The following is a 15,242-nucleotide window of genomic DNA, read 5'->3' as shown; positions in this document are numbered from 1 at the left end:
ATTTTATTGCATTTTTTTTCCCCTGTAAATGCACCTGTGGCCTACACACTTTTATGCATGTTGCCATTATATGGGCTGGATCCATGACTAAATCTCTGGAGAGGGATTGATGATGCTGCAGTTACACCACGTCTGTGTTCAGAATGGCTGCTTTCTGTGTTTAGGTGGCAGATGCACTTGGATGCTGGATCGGACTCTAAATTCTTGAATAACTGCTGACATTTGTTTGGGGTTTACATGTAATCTTGTCTCTTTGCAATCCTCAGGTGCAGATCACACACAAACCAGTTGATCTCTCACGTGTTACATCCAAGTGCGGATCTATGGGCAATATTCATCACAGGCCAGGTACAGCCCTCTTTTCAGAATACACTTGTAAAAGTTGAATGCCAATCCAAAACCTTTTTTTTTTTTTTTTTTTTTAGATTGGAATAGGAGGAGGAAAGGGTTAGAACACAGAAGACAAAAACCTGGTAGAAGTTCTGTTTAGGGACATTTCACTTCCTGACTACATCGGCAGTTGGGGCAAAACTGTCCTTTATAGGGGTGCAGCCAGCAAGAAGCATCTGCTAGAGCAGGGATCCTCAAACTACGGCCCTCCAGCGTTGCGAAACTACACATCCCATGAGGCATTGTAAAACTCTGACATTCACAGACATGACTAGGCATGATGGGAATTGTAGTTCCTGAACAACTGGAGGGCCATAGTTTGAAGACCCATGTGCTAGAGGTTTAACCACTTGCCGACCGCCGCACGACGATGTACGACGACAGAATGGCACGGGCAGGCATATGGGCGTACATGTACGTCCCTGCCTTCCCGCGGGTGGGGGGCCCGATCGGGCCCCCCCCCCGGTGCCTGCGGCGGTCGGTATTCGTTCGGGAGCGATCCGGGATGAGGGGGCGGCCATTCATTCATGGCCACCCCCTCGCGATCGCTCCCGACGAATGAAAATCCTCCGTGACATCACTTCCTCTCCTGTAATGTAAACACAGGAGAGGAAGTGATGTAATCTCTCCTCCGTGTCGGTATTTTTCGTTCCGACACCGAGGAGAGAGGATCGGTGAGTTGCACCAACACGACACTTCACAGTAGAACATGCCAGGCACACTCACCCCCCCCCAATCACCCCCCCAATTACCCCTGCCCCCCAGTCACAGTGACACCAATGTCATTTTTTTTTTTTTTTTGCATTGGTGTCATTTGTGACTGTAATAACTGTTAGGGCAGTTAGGGTTAGCCCCCTTTAGTTCTAATGTACCCCCCTAACCCCCCCAATAAAGGTTTAACCACGTGATCACCCCCCGTCGCCAGTGTCACTAAGGCTGGGTTCACATTGCAGCGGTTTATGAGAACAGATGTGATTCGCACCGCACTGCAGTGCAAATCACATCCGATCTCTGTGCGATTCGAGTTCAGCCATACAGATAGTATGGCTGAATTCGACCGCACCCGCCGCAAATTCGCACGGGACCCTTTTTTTGGTCCGCAGCAGAATCGGATCGCATGGGTGTTCACACCATGCGATCCAAGTTTGCAGATCGCACTGCGATATGCGAACTGATCTGGGGGTGTCATTAGCATTTCACTGACACTCCCAGCAGTTCACATAGGGCAGTGTGAACTGCCGCCGGGAGGCATGCGATGCGGGAACCCGCCGCGGATTCGTGGCGTTCCCGCATCGCTCCAGTGTGAACCCAGCCTAATAAGCGATCGTTTTTCTGATCGCTGTATTAGTGTCACAGGTGACGCTAGTTAGGCAGGTAGGTATTTAGGTTCGCCGCAGCTTTTTATAGCGCCAGGGACCCCCATATACTACCGCATAAAGCCCCCTGATTGCCCCCTAGTTAACCCTTTCACCAGTGATCACCATATAACTGTTACAGGTGACGCTGGTTGGTTAGTTATTTTTTTATAGTTTCAGGGCACCCGCCATTTATTACCTAGTCTCACTAGTGTACCCCTAAATTTAGGGGTGTCTACTTTCCAAAATGGGGTCATTTGGGGGGGGTTTGTGCCATCTTGGCATTTTATGGCCTTCAAAACTGTAACGCCCTTAGAAAGCCTGAAGGCGGTGCTTGGTTTTCGGGGCCCCGTACGCGGCTAGGCTCCCAAAAAGTCCCACATATGTGGTATCCCCGTACTCAGGAGAAGCAGCAGAATTTATTTTGGGGTGTCATTTCACATATGTCCATGGCATGCGTGAGCAATATATCATTTAGTGACAACTTTGTGAAAAAAAAAAAAAAAGTTTGTAATTTTCCCGCAACTTGTGGCAAAATATAAAATATTCCATGGACTCAACATGCCTCTCAGCAAATAGCTTGGGGTGTCTACTTTCTAAAATGGGGTCATTTGTGGGGGTTTTGTGCCATCTTGGCATTTTATGGCCTTCAAAACTGTAATAGGTAGTGAGAAGTGAAATCAAAAATTTACGCCCTTAGAAAGCCTGAAGGCGGTGCTTGGTTTTCGGGGCCCCGTACGCGGCTAGGCTCCCAAAAAGTCCCACATATGTGGTATCCCCGTACTCAGGAGAAGCAGCAGAATTTATTTTGGGGTGTCATTTCACATATGCCCATAGCATGTGTGAGCAATATATCATTTAGTGACAACTTTGTGTAAAAAAAAAAAAAAAAAAATTTTTTTTTTTGTCATTATTCAATCGCTTGAGGCAAAAAAATAAAATATTCAATGGGCTCAACATGCCTCTTATCAATTTCCTTAGGGGGTCTACTTTCCAAAATGGGGTCATTTGGGGGGGTTTTGTACTGCCCTGCCATTTTAGCACCTCAAGAAATGAGATAGGCAGTCGTAAACTAAAAGCTGCGTAAATTCCCGAAAACGTACCTTAGTTTGTAGATGTGACAACTTTTGCGCAAACCAATAAATATACAGTTATTGACTTTTTTTTTACCAAAGACATGTGGCTGAATACATTTTGGCCTAAATGTATGACTAAAATTTAGTTTATTGGATTTTTCTAATAACAAAAAGTAGAAAATATCATTTTTATTCAAAATTTGCGGTCTTTTTACGTTTATATCGCAAAAAATAAAAATCGCAGAGGCAATCAAATACCATCAAAAGAAAGCTCTATTTGTGGGAAGAAAAGGACGCAAATTTTGTTTGGGTACAACATTGCATGACCGCGCAATTACCAGTTAAATCAGCGCAGTGCCAAAGTGTAAAAAGACCTCTGGTCATTGACCAGCAAAATGGTCCGGTCTGAAAGTGGTTAAACTCTGCCTTATCTTGCAACTTGTAGGAGAGGCTAAAAACATATGTTTGTATTATGGGTCTAATTACCGCAAAACTAGCAAGAGCAAGGCCAACCGCACAGACTTAGCCAAACTCAGATTCTGCATATAGAACTAACTGTAGAAACATGGTCAAGAAGTCTCGTCTACACTGCCTGCTCATCTTATAGACCTAAAATGGGCTATGCTTGCAGCATTGGAATAAAATCCCCCACTCCAATCTATGGAAAGTTACTGTTTAGGCAACAAGAGCTGAGCATCGGGGTGGTAAAAACTGCAGGCTCTTGCCTCCGTATATGAGTAGGTAGGTCCTTAGGGAAAGTTTAGCATAGATTTGGGGGTGGGACAGTGTTCGGTTGTTGTGTTTATGGGAAGGCAGTGCAGTTTTGGTTTTTGTAACGATCTGCTAGACGTAAACTTTTACATTTCTGTTGTAGGTGTCACAATGTTGACAAGCTACCCTTCAGAATTATGTCCCAATTTTCTCATCACTTGCCCTTTTTCGTTGTTACAGGTGGAGGCAACATAGAGGTGAAATCAGAGAAGCTGGATTTTAAGGAGAAGGTCCAGTCTAAGGTTGGCTCACTGGACAATATTACTCATACACCTGGCGGAGGGACCAAAAAGGTAATGCGTATCCCCCTTCCCACCAGCAGAATGAGATTGTCCACTGCTGCTCCCTTTATCATGTGACCATAGGCAGAGATCCTATGATGTGATCCCCCTTCCAGGCTGTAATGCTGTTGTGAGAGCTATGACAACCATTTACCAAGGCGTTTGGTACCTTGTAAAATCCTTATCATTACTAAGCTGTTGCACTTTAATCTCTATCTCATTCTTGCACAACCCGGGGCCCTCCAGCTGATGCAGAACTACAAGTCCCATCATGCCTCTGGGAGTCATGCTTGTAATACATCATGGGACTTGTAGTTCCGCAACTGCTGAAGGGTCACAGATTGAGCAACCATGTGCTAATCTATGCTTTTCAGCAGGAGGTGGGTGTTTTTATTTATTTATTTATTTTCTCCTTTCTTGTGGAGCAAAAATGGATCCTTCTATACATACCCACCTGCAGCAGTCCCAATTAACAGCTACCAATATCATCCACACCAGTATCTGAATGATGTGTGGTGTGGACAGTCTACTTAAGGAAAGCTATAGTTTGAACCAAAACATAATGTGGTGGTGGCTTCATTTCTGTAAAGCTGATGTCAAGAATTAAAATTAAAGCCCACTTAATTGATGGTATAAAAGGAGGTTCTTTTCTTTTTGGTTGCAGTTCCTAGATAGGAAATTACCATTGCAAAGTTCTTCTATTGAAAGGAAACAGGGCTAAGAATTACTCATAGTTCTCCACCTCAGCACTAGTATAGAAGACTGGTGATTTAAGGGCAATTATGGTAGTATTCTTTGTTTTTGGGATGTATAGTCACAGCAGGGGGGCATCCACTTCCCCATTGTGAATATAGACCTGGTGTGTGCCAAGCTGGTATCTTACAATAATAATAATAATAAAAAAAAAATAATCAACAATTACCACTACTTAAAAATTGAAGTAAACGCTAGCACTGTAACTAAGGCTGGCTATAACATGGTTTGAATTTTTGCCAGTTCAGCATGAAATGACCAAGCAACTTGGGTACGACCCAGCCTGCTGGATTCTCTTACGATTATTGCCAGTGGCTTCTATAGCCGCAAGCAATTATCACTGTCTTCACCATCCCTGCTGGGTGCAGACAATGGGTTCCCCCCCCCTGTCAGCACTGTCTGTGTTGATATGGGGGGGGGGGGGGGGTAGGTATTGTGCACATTTTCCTGCAACCAGAAGGAAATTTGCAGTGTATTGCTAGAGTAAGATGATTATATTGGGGGGAATATTCCTTTCTTTACTGTCCTTGGATGCAATAACATTAACATGATGGTGGTCAGAAGCAGTGCAAAGAGCCCAAGATGTCTCCCCTGAGATAGTACAGCCAGAAAGACATTTTATCCTGGAGCTGGCATTAGAAGCTGATTTCTTAGGGCAGCAGCCGTGGACATCTCACTGCAGTGTTCTTCCAATGTATGACTAACTGGTGAATCTTGTGTGTGCTGATGCTTCTAATAACAGTTTGTAAGCACTTCTCTCTGGCTGCATTGAGCAATACCTGGCTTTACTTCACACTTTTTCTGCAGAACCAAAGCTATATCTATTCTGCTCCTCGCCACAAATACTGGTCTTACTCTTCATTCTACAGGAGAACCGCTTTACTTTGTAGGGTAGGCCTCATTGCTGGGCCTCCGATCTCTCTGAAATCACTTTTTCCCCCTGACTATGCAGAACTGTTTGGTTTTTCTTCAGTCTGTGCACCTTTTCACCCATCTGCAAAACTATTCCTGGGCTCCACTCTGCCCACCCAGCTTCACAAAAATGTTGCCTTTCTCTCTCACCAAATTCTTTTTTTGTTTCCTCCCTTCTTAAGCTGTAATGTGAGAGGGAAGTCATGGCATTTAATATGGACTATGCTACATAAAAGGAATAAAGTGCAGACTGCACCACCAGTATGCAGGACTTAGAATCTGTACTCCAGAATTAATTGGCCTTACTCAAATTAGGCAGCTTAGTATGTCTTTAGGAATAAATCCTCTTCATATAAAATGCCAATTACTTCCTTCTAGGATACAGCCACTCTTTGCATATTCAGTTTACATTTTTTTTCCATATTTCCTCATCTTTGTACTGTTACCTTCTCACATTATTATTCCTGATCTATCCTATTCCACCAGTCATCAGTGCCAGCAGAGAAATGAGCATTTCTCATTTACAATCCTATAATTCAGTGTAAGGTTGACATAGACAATAATAGAGCCATCTACAGTAGTGGTCATCAACCCTGTCCGCAGGGCCCACTAACAGGCCAGGATTGCAAGATAACTGAAATACATGACAGGTGATCTCATTTGCTGCTCAGTGATTACAGTATTCTAGTCTCCATCTCCCCAAGGTAATACATAAAACCTGGCCTGTTAGTGGGCCCTGAGGACAGGGTTGATGACCACCGCTCTACATGGTTAAATAATGGTAAAAGGTTTAGCACAAACAATGTACGCATACAATTGTAAAGTCATACATAGTCAAAGCCAGGGCAGTTGGTTTGATCTACCCATCTTAGAGTAGCAGCTGACGCCCACAATAAATATTGGCACCTATAACCTTATACCAGTGATGGCGAACCTTGGCACCCCAGATGTTTTGGAACTACATTTCCCATGATGCTCCACTACACTGCAGAGTGCCAGAGCGTCATGGGAAATGTAGTTCCAAAACATCTGGGGTGCCAAGGTTCACCATCACTGCCTTTTACCATAAGTGGCTCTACTCTGTAAGTTCAAGGGGTAGGCAAGCTTTGAGAGGTAGCAATCTACTTGGACAACATGGCAGAGCCCCACTATCTACCTGTCACAGGTTGATGGGTAGATCACAGTAGACCAGTTGCCGACTCCCACTGAAAGGTCCAATTCAAATTTCAACCAGAGTCTTTAAGATGTTTTTTTAAAAGCATTCAAGCCAGATTCCAGCACCTCTGTAAAATCTAAAGACTGGGAGAGCAGGAAAGTGGATTTCCTATGGATCCCGCCAAATACAGAATTTTTTTTATTAATCTGTCTAATTCATCCTAATATTAATCCTGTGAGGTCCAAACTTTCTGTAGTGAGCCAACACCACCATTCCAAACCGTTCTCCCGTGTATGGAGATCAGAAGTTGTTCTGTAGTCCAGCTAAGGCACTTTATTGTTAGCTGGTGATTGGACAGAAATACACTCGGCTCCTATGTTTTGTTTTGAGATCAAACCATGGGAAGGTGTTCATGTACTGCAGAAATGCACTCAAATCGTGATTTATTTTGGCCATACATACTCAAAATCCAGCATAGATCTCATGTCCACAGTGGAGCATGTGTACATTTCTTGTGTGCTCTACTACTGACATATTAGCTTCCTTTAGCTTCCTTAGGCTGGCCACACATTATACAATATTCCTTTATATTTACCAAAACCTAATTTTAATAAAATGAGGTCAAACCTAAACACTCTCAAGCTGTATGCAAGCAGGCAGGTCCTTGCACTACATAGTTAAAAGGTAAACCTAAAGGAAATTGAATAAGAAAATTATATGGTGTAAGGCCAACTTATGGGATTGTAATCAGGACACAAAGGCGTAGCAGCAATTAGGAAAAGCTGAACCCTGATGGCACTGGTGCTCCCCTCTCTCTAAGCCAGCTACTACTTTACTTTCTCCATCCTCCTCTGTGTACGTTCCATCCCCTTCATCCACCCCCAACTCATCTTTTCACCCCTCAGAGAGAGAAAGGGAATGAAGACAAGCCAACGGGGAGCCTTTCCCCAAACGGGTTCCCCAACCTTCCTCCACCCCCCCTGCCCGAGGAGCCAGATTTACTACCCCCCCCACCTGAGGAACCAGATATACCTGAACTACTAGCTTTGGAAAGGGGTAAGTACCGGACTGTTTGTTGTCAAGCATCCAGTTGCAAATATGTTATAACTAAGATCCAGTTATTTTAGAAGGTAGACTGTATATTTATTTTCAGAAACAATCATGCAGCTGAACACCAGAAAATAATCACTTGGCTGAAGATGGAATGTTTAGCACATAACCTTTTACAAAGAGTAAATAAGTGGGAGCAACTATATTATACAGGATTTATATAGCGCCAAGAGTTTACACAGCGCTTTAACTAGACTTGTTTATGCAATTTCCAAGTAATGCAGCGTTTGTACAGTATCCATTTCAAACAATAGTGCTTTACTTATTTTGTACTACCATGCGTTTTCCATAAAATTGAAAATGCTCCAACAGAAATATGGCCCCTTTTGTCAAGCCAAAACACATGTACTGCAAGACCTTGCCTGTAAATAAGGTGCTATTAGTTAAAACCGATGCTGTACAAACCCTTGCGGCAGATCACTTTGCTGAAGAATTGGGACTCTAGTCCAAGAAGTATCCTTGGGATGGAGACTGGTGCACATGCTTAGTGTCAATTCTTATTACTACTGGCTAAGGCCTTGTTACCACACCTCTGAAAAGCAATCTGTGGTTGATAATTGCTTTTCGAGTAATGTTCAGGGAGAGCTATTGCTGCTTCTTGCTTGCCTCCCCCCTCAAAATGAAATTTTGTATTGCAATAGTGCACGGTAATTATGTGCCGGCCAAGTGGTTGACAAACAGTTCTTGGTCTATTGATTTCAATGGGTGTGTTTGGCAAGCAGCAGCGTCTGCTAAATGTGACATTTCCAGTTAAATTGGTCAAGCCACAGCAATGTGAATAGACCTAAGCGCCACCGCCCCTATATTCTTTTGTAGGTGGGTTAAAAAAAAAAAAAAAATGCATATCAATCACCTGTTATTTTCACTGCCCCATTGCCACCTATGTGAACTAAAGCCCCCGTACACTTGTGTGTATCATTTGTCTGTTCAGCTGGTCCAACAACCAGCTTCTGTCCAACATTTTTGCTGGAAAACCAGCATTCAATCAGCGCCTGCAGCCAGTGGGCTTTTTACATGCATACAGGATTCAGAAGAGCGCTAACAATGTTGACAGGGTTTTTTCTTTTTCAAGCCCCCTAAGGCACTAGAATTTTATGACTGATCTAGTATGTTTCCAGTATTTGCGCATGCTGTAGCTAGTCATATTTAACTGGAAATGTTCTGGAAGACGTACTAGTTCTCTGGAATACTACAAGCTATTTACCAATGACCTGGATCAACAAGAACCTTGAGACATGCTCTCTATGCATTGTGATTTCAGTCCAGGTGCTATTTCATGCATTCTCTTATCTAAACAAATTAAATTGGTTAGTTTGGTGTGCACTAATAAAAGGGTTTGTCCCTACAAAAGTCATATTTGGCAGATTTTTGATTTAATGGCAAATTTTTTGCCATTAAATTTGTATAAAACATAGCCCATGAGCTCCTTTTAACTGGGTATACGTGTTTATATATATATATATATATATATATAAAATTACCCCCCTTCAACTAGACCAGAGATAGGCAATTAGTGGACCTCCAGCTGTTGCAAAACTACAAGTCCCATCATGCCTCTGCCTCTCTGTGTCATGCTTGTGGCTGTGTCATGCTTGTGGCTGTCTTGCTATGCCTCATGGGACTTGTAGTTCTGCAAAAGCTGGAGGTCCGCTAATTGCATATGCCTGAACTAGACGATTTGGGAGTTCCCCTCCATGTCAGAATACAATAGAGCAATGGTGGAGATTCCTCCATCTACATCACTTGTGTTGATGTGGTGTTCTGTAATTTAAAAAACAAAAAAAAACAGACAGATCCAACATAAGTGATGGAGATGGAGGAATCTCTCTTGTTACTCTATTGTGTAAATGACAGGGAGGGGGACTCAGTATTGTGTAGTTGAAGGGAAAAAAAGCCCCCACAAAACTAGATATGTGTAATACCTAGTTTAACCTCCTCATGACAGTGCTATAGCCGAATAACAGCTACAGAGCGGAGACACATTGCCAGGAGGGCATCATATGACGTCCTCAGGCTTCCCGAGTGGCCAGGCAGTAATCGCTGTGTCCTTTGGAAACAGCTGACCACAGACTGGGGTAAAGAGCCAATCACAGCGGCTTTACCATGTGACCAGCTGTGTTCAATGACACGCATGTGAGGAGAGACGATAACAAGCAAATCCACACAGGGGACATCCACACTGATAATCAGTGTAGCCCCACCAGTGCCGCTTCATCAGTGCAGGAGAAAAAAATTGCGTATAACATTTTCTAAATAACAGAAACGGTCTAAAAAAACAATTTAGTTTGGGTACAGTGTTGCATGACTGTGCAATTGTCATTCAAAGTGTTACAGCGCTGAAAATTGGCCTTGGCAGGAGGAGAGAGAAAGTGCCCATTAGGTAAATGGTTAAGTGAACTCATGGGATACAAATCTAACAGGAAAGACATCAGAAATCGGCCAGATATGACTTTGCTGTGCATGAGTAGTCCCCATAAACTAACTACAGTTCAATTTGTTTAGAAAAAGATACAAAAGAATACATGAAATAGTACCTGGACTGAAATCACAATGTGCAGAGCGTGTCTGAAGGTCCAGGTCATGATATAGTAAGTATTCCAGAACATATCCAGCTAAATATGACTAGCTACAGCAGGGGTAGGCAACCTTAAAGAGGTGGCGATCTACCTGAACAATACGGGAGAAGTCAAAAACCACCAGGCACCGTGTTGCCTCCTCACACCTGGTTTAAACCTCCAATTGCCTGCTTTGCACAGCAATCATGAGGCGGCGAGGAAGCAACATATTGCCTCCTCACCACCTGTCAAACACACTTGACGCTTTTCAGAGGAGCAGCCATGCCTGCTACCCTTGAGTTGAGTTTACCGCCCCTAATCCCTACACCTGTTAACTGCTGAGGTAGCAGCCAAAGTTGTACAAATGCTGCAGCAGGAATTTAACCCCCTGTTGCTTTTGGTGGGTGCTACCGCCTGCCAAATGTGTTCGAGGGAGGGTTCCGATGAGGGGAAGTTACACTTTAGGGTGGATCTCTGCTTTAACGTCAGCTGTACTGCATAAGGTTGCAGGGCATTTGCAGAGAGGCCTCATTTATTTGAATGGCTCATGCTTGGCAGGAGGCTACACCAACTATAAGGCCTCTTTCACACGGGTGGATCAGTGATGATCTGCCTGCTCAGTGGGGATCGCCGGAGCGATCTCCGCTGAGCAGGAAGATGACAGGTCTGTCTCTGCACACTTTGCAGGGACGGACCTGTCACAGTGCACCTCTCCCCTATGGGAGATCCAATGACTGATGGAAAAATTGGTTTTTCCTCCGTCACACTTTTTGGATCGGAACGGACATGTCACCGCTTACATCCGACGCTCCATAGACCTCTATGGAGCATCCGTTCAGGTCCGCTTGAAAAACTGACAGGTGGACCTGAATGGATCGGCCGTGTAAAAGAGGCCTAACAGGACATATGACTTCTGCTGCAAGGTGTACACCTCTGGCCACTGCAGCTAAAGATTGTCTGGGTGGGGTGGTAAAAACATGCCTTAACTATGGGGTTTTACTAAAAACCATTAAACTCCATGAATGGCAATACATTATAAAACTTGCTTTGGGGGCCAGCTTCTTGCCAACAAAATCCTGATGTTAATTTGAATTTAGTGTTGTAGACTCTTCTTACCATAGGAGGTGGCATCCTCTTCCTGTGAGTACTCCTGGGACTTCTCCACACACTAAATATAGCATTGCTTGTTCTGGCACCTCTGCCACTCAGGAGAAGCCTTGCGTCTTTTTTTTTAAATCAATGAATACAATGCTTCCTCTGATTGGCTGATAGGAGAAGGAGATAACATCTCATCTCGTTATCTCTGATTCAGCCAATAAGAGAAACATTATATTCATTTCCAAAAAAAAAAAAAAAGTTGTGAAGGTGCCAGAACAGGTGATGCTCTATATTTAGTACAAAGATGGAAGTAATAGGAGCATCTGCTGAAAGACGACACTGCTTCCTGTGTACAGCATACACTACAACACTAATTTAAAGATTAACCATTTCCCACATGGAAGTTACTTCAGGATAATTTATAAGAGCAAAGTTGGCCCAAAGTGAGAGTAAAATGTATTAAAATTCCTGGAATTCTAGAGCATTCCCTGTTCTTGTCAGAGGGATATCCACCTGCTATGAGCCCAAGCAGACACAGATGACCTTCACCTGCAATGCAAGCATCTAAGATGAACCTAGATGTGTGACCCTCTCCTCCACAGCCAGAGGCTACCAGTTAGGAGAAACAAGTTCTCAGAGGGACTATCCTTATAGGTAAAACAGACGCATAGTATTGACCAGCACAGGAACCAGACTACTTCTCCCAATGATAAAAAGGACGGGCATTAGTTCTCAGAGGTAAAGACATAGCAGTACCTAGATGGTGTCCAACAGATACAAAATTTAGGAGACCTGCCCAAAGCTGGACCCCACGATTTAGAAGGAATCACCTGTCCTGGAACACCAGAGTGCAACCCCAGAACTAAAAGATTCTCCAAGAGGAAAGAGTGTTTAAACCAGGTAATATCTGGTCCAAACAAGCAGAAACGTTAGACTGCACGGAACTAGACCTTCAACAGCAGAGAAGGTGGCTAAGGTAGACCAAGAAAAGGTAGGTTCCGTCAATGGTCAAGGCTCCTTGCAAAGGAGAGGAGAGGGGTAAATACCTATCTAATGATGGTGTGGGCCTGGAGATAAACATGCTGTGAACCTTTCCAGTGAGGGACCATTGTTAGTTACCATCTGTACCATTTCCAGTGCTGAAACCTGAAGCTGCTTGTGGAGGTATATATAGTCCACTAGAATACATGATGGCTACTCTTTAGCTTGTAGCTGTGTCCCACACAGGGGATGTCAGACACAGGTATCAATGCTCTGAAGTTACAGGGATCTGAATCCTCAGAATCAACCCATTGCACACCTATCAGGGTGAAGGACAGTCAAAGCTGGTCCCAGCTGACCTAGCAGGATGGAGGGTTCCTCTGCAGAAGGAAGACACAGAGTACCCAGTAACACCCGAAAGGCCTTGTTTGCCCACAGGTAGAAATAGAACATTACAGTATCTGAAGGTTTGTCTCCATCAATGAACCAGAGAAAAAAGGTTTTTTTTGTTTAGGGCTGTTAAAAATCCCTCTTTAAAATGCATGACATTGAGTTCCATTCACATATGTACAGCTAAAAAGTTGAAAGTTCTACTCAATTCCTGACCCATACAAGAAGTAGAGGTCCTAATCCTTCAGCACAGGAGTTTAATAGCTCTGTCAATATCTTTGCACTGAGATTAGGGAAGTAGTAAAGCATAGTGCTGAACAGTTTTTTTTCAGTGGCTCATTAAATGTTCCTGTGATTCTCAGATCATGAAAATGAATGATCTATAATAGCTGAAGTGAAAGAAAATGACTCATACCAAACTTCCTAACAAACCCAAACCAAGGGCCATGCTCTGTAAAACACGCAGCAAACCGTTTCAGCCATTTCTTAGTGGTCACTATGGGCTGTAGCACAGGGTTGCCTTATGTACATGCTGTTTTTGGTGGTGTCACTGGTACATTACAATCCCCCTCTAATTTATTTTGGTTCCTGCCCCCCCAGATTGAGTCCCACAAACTGTCTTTCCGGGAGAACGCAAAAGCCAAGACGGACCACGGAGCAGAGATCGTGTACAAGTCTCCCAACCCATCCGGGGACACCTCCCCCCGCCGTCTCAGCAACGTCTCCTCTTCTGGCAGCATAAACATGTCCGATTCCCCGCAATTGTCCACACTGGCCGACCAAGTCTCCGCCTCCCTCGCCAAACAAGGCTTGTGATCTGTCCCTTCCCTTCCCCAAAGAAGAAGGATGATGGGAGCTGGAGGGTGCGAGGGACACATTTAACGTAAAATAAAAGGGAAAAAGTAACAAAAAGAAAATCCCACACTCAATTGCATAATTAAACTGGGCCTCTTGTATACTTATTTATTACACTTCCCATCCTTGGAAGACCATCTCCACCCACTTAGTAGCAGAGGGGAGAAAATCTTAGGTGTATATTCTTTTCATTGCTGCAGAGGCAAAGATGGTATTAAACAATTTTTATGTATATTTTGGTTTGCGTTATTAAAATGGGTGTTGAAGGAGAGTGTTGTTCCTAAGTGCCCACTTGCATTGGTACCCGATAGGCTGAAACAGAACAGTGTTTGGATCTAGAGCATACGACTACCCCATTACTACTTACAACATTTGACAGTACCCAAAGCTCACCACTAGAGGGAGCAGGTTATGACATGTCCTGCACCAGTTTCTGTTTCCTACCTAGGTGGTCATTTGCACCTTGCAGGCTAAGAGGGCTTCCTTAAGTCAGCATCTGCTCAGTTTAACACCTTTTTATTGTTTATTTTTTATCTTCTAGAATTAAGATTGTAATGGATTGATCTGAGAGCTGTTGTGTGTTCTTCAGATGAAGGCACAAAATTATTGTTTGGGGCCGCCTGGCACTTCCTCTCGCCAAGTTTCTTCTCTCAAACCCCCCCCCCCCCTCCCAGCTGTAGTTAGGGACAAACCAAAAAATAAATAAAAACCTGTTGCAAGCATAGTATGGCCAAAATAGTGCAAAGGGAGACTTCCATTGCAGGAGATTTCTAATCTAACACCTCACACCCAGCACCCTCTGCAGCTCATTCCTGGAAGGATAAGGCCTTTGCATTGGCAGTGAGCGGGTTAAGTCCATTGTAGAAGCATGTTGATCATTTTCATTGTATCCTGCCAATGATTAACCACACATCTACCCTGTTTTGCCTTTTAATAAGCTAAGGATCTCTGCAAAAGTCTGCCAAGCTTTCCTCTATCTCTGACCTCGCTGCGTTAACAAAAATACAGGATTGAAGAAGTTGCAGTGGCTGCTAGTTTTCAATGAAGCAAGTCGTCTGATCTCAGCAAGCCCCACCCCCTCCCTAATTTTCAGTATTGCCTTCCTTTCTCCCCTCTGTTAACGTCATTGATAATCAATTTCCCCCATCCCCACCCTTGTGTCTGTAGCTGTCCATATTCTGTGTCGTGTCTGACCAGCTGGTTCACACGGTCTGTTGCTGTAAAAGTGGATTTGGAAATAAAGTTATTAATACAAAATATCAGGGTCTCTGGGATTTAGTCTGTTACCTATTGGGGGCTAATTTATCAAGTCTTTCGGCGTATAGGTACGATACACTAAACCTACAAGGGAGAAGGGTTATGGGTGAACTAAAGCAGAGCTTTTCAACAGCAGTCCTCAACGGGCCAGGTTTTCCTTTTCTTTGTACAGCTGCTTTAAATGAATATCAATGACATGGTATTGATAAGGGCTGTTTTATCTAAGGGAAGTTCCCAAAACATGGGTACTGGAGGACTGAGGTTCAGAACCACTAAACTAAAACACCTGCTGGCATCTTATA

At 43.7% G+C, this 15,242-nt stretch overlaps 1 protein-coding gene across 15 annotated transcripts in view; it reads left to right on the top strand.

The window, feature by feature from the left end:
• The window catches only part of LOC143935951 (microtubule-associated protein tau-like), a 117,335-nt gene extending 102,393 nt beyond the window's left edge, over window positions 1-14,942 (top strand). For 13 of the 15 annotated variants that reach the window (XM_077460183.1, XM_077460189.1, XM_077460187.1 and 10 more), the window contains 3 exons: window positions 267-348; window positions 3,773-3,885; window positions 13,429-14,942. In XM_077460183.1, the coding sequence (XP_077316309.1) occupies window positions 267-348; window positions 3,773-3,885; window positions 13,429-13,644 (411 nt within the window). In that variant the 3' untranslated portion in view covers window positions 13,645-14,942. Of the gene's footprint in view, window positions 1-266; window positions 349-3,772; window positions 3,886-7,599; window positions 7,751-13,428 lie in introns of all 15 variants that reach the window. The other 2 variants (XM_077460191.1, XM_077460188.1) reach the window with 1 other exon arrangement.
• The last annotated feature ends 300 nt before the right edge of the window (window positions 14,943-15,242 follow it).

This window comes from Lithobates pipiens, unplaced genomic scaffold, assembly GCF_037356315.1.
Source record: "Lithobates pipiens isolate NorthernLeopardFrog02 unplaced genomic scaffold, aLitPip1_a1.2 Scaffold_28, whole genome shotgun sequence".
Taxonomy (NCBI): domain Eukaryota; kingdom Metazoa; phylum Chordata; class Amphibia; order Anura; family Ranidae; genus Lithobates; species Lithobates pipiens.
This window is presented reverse-complemented; position numbering and strand designations above follow the sequence as displayed.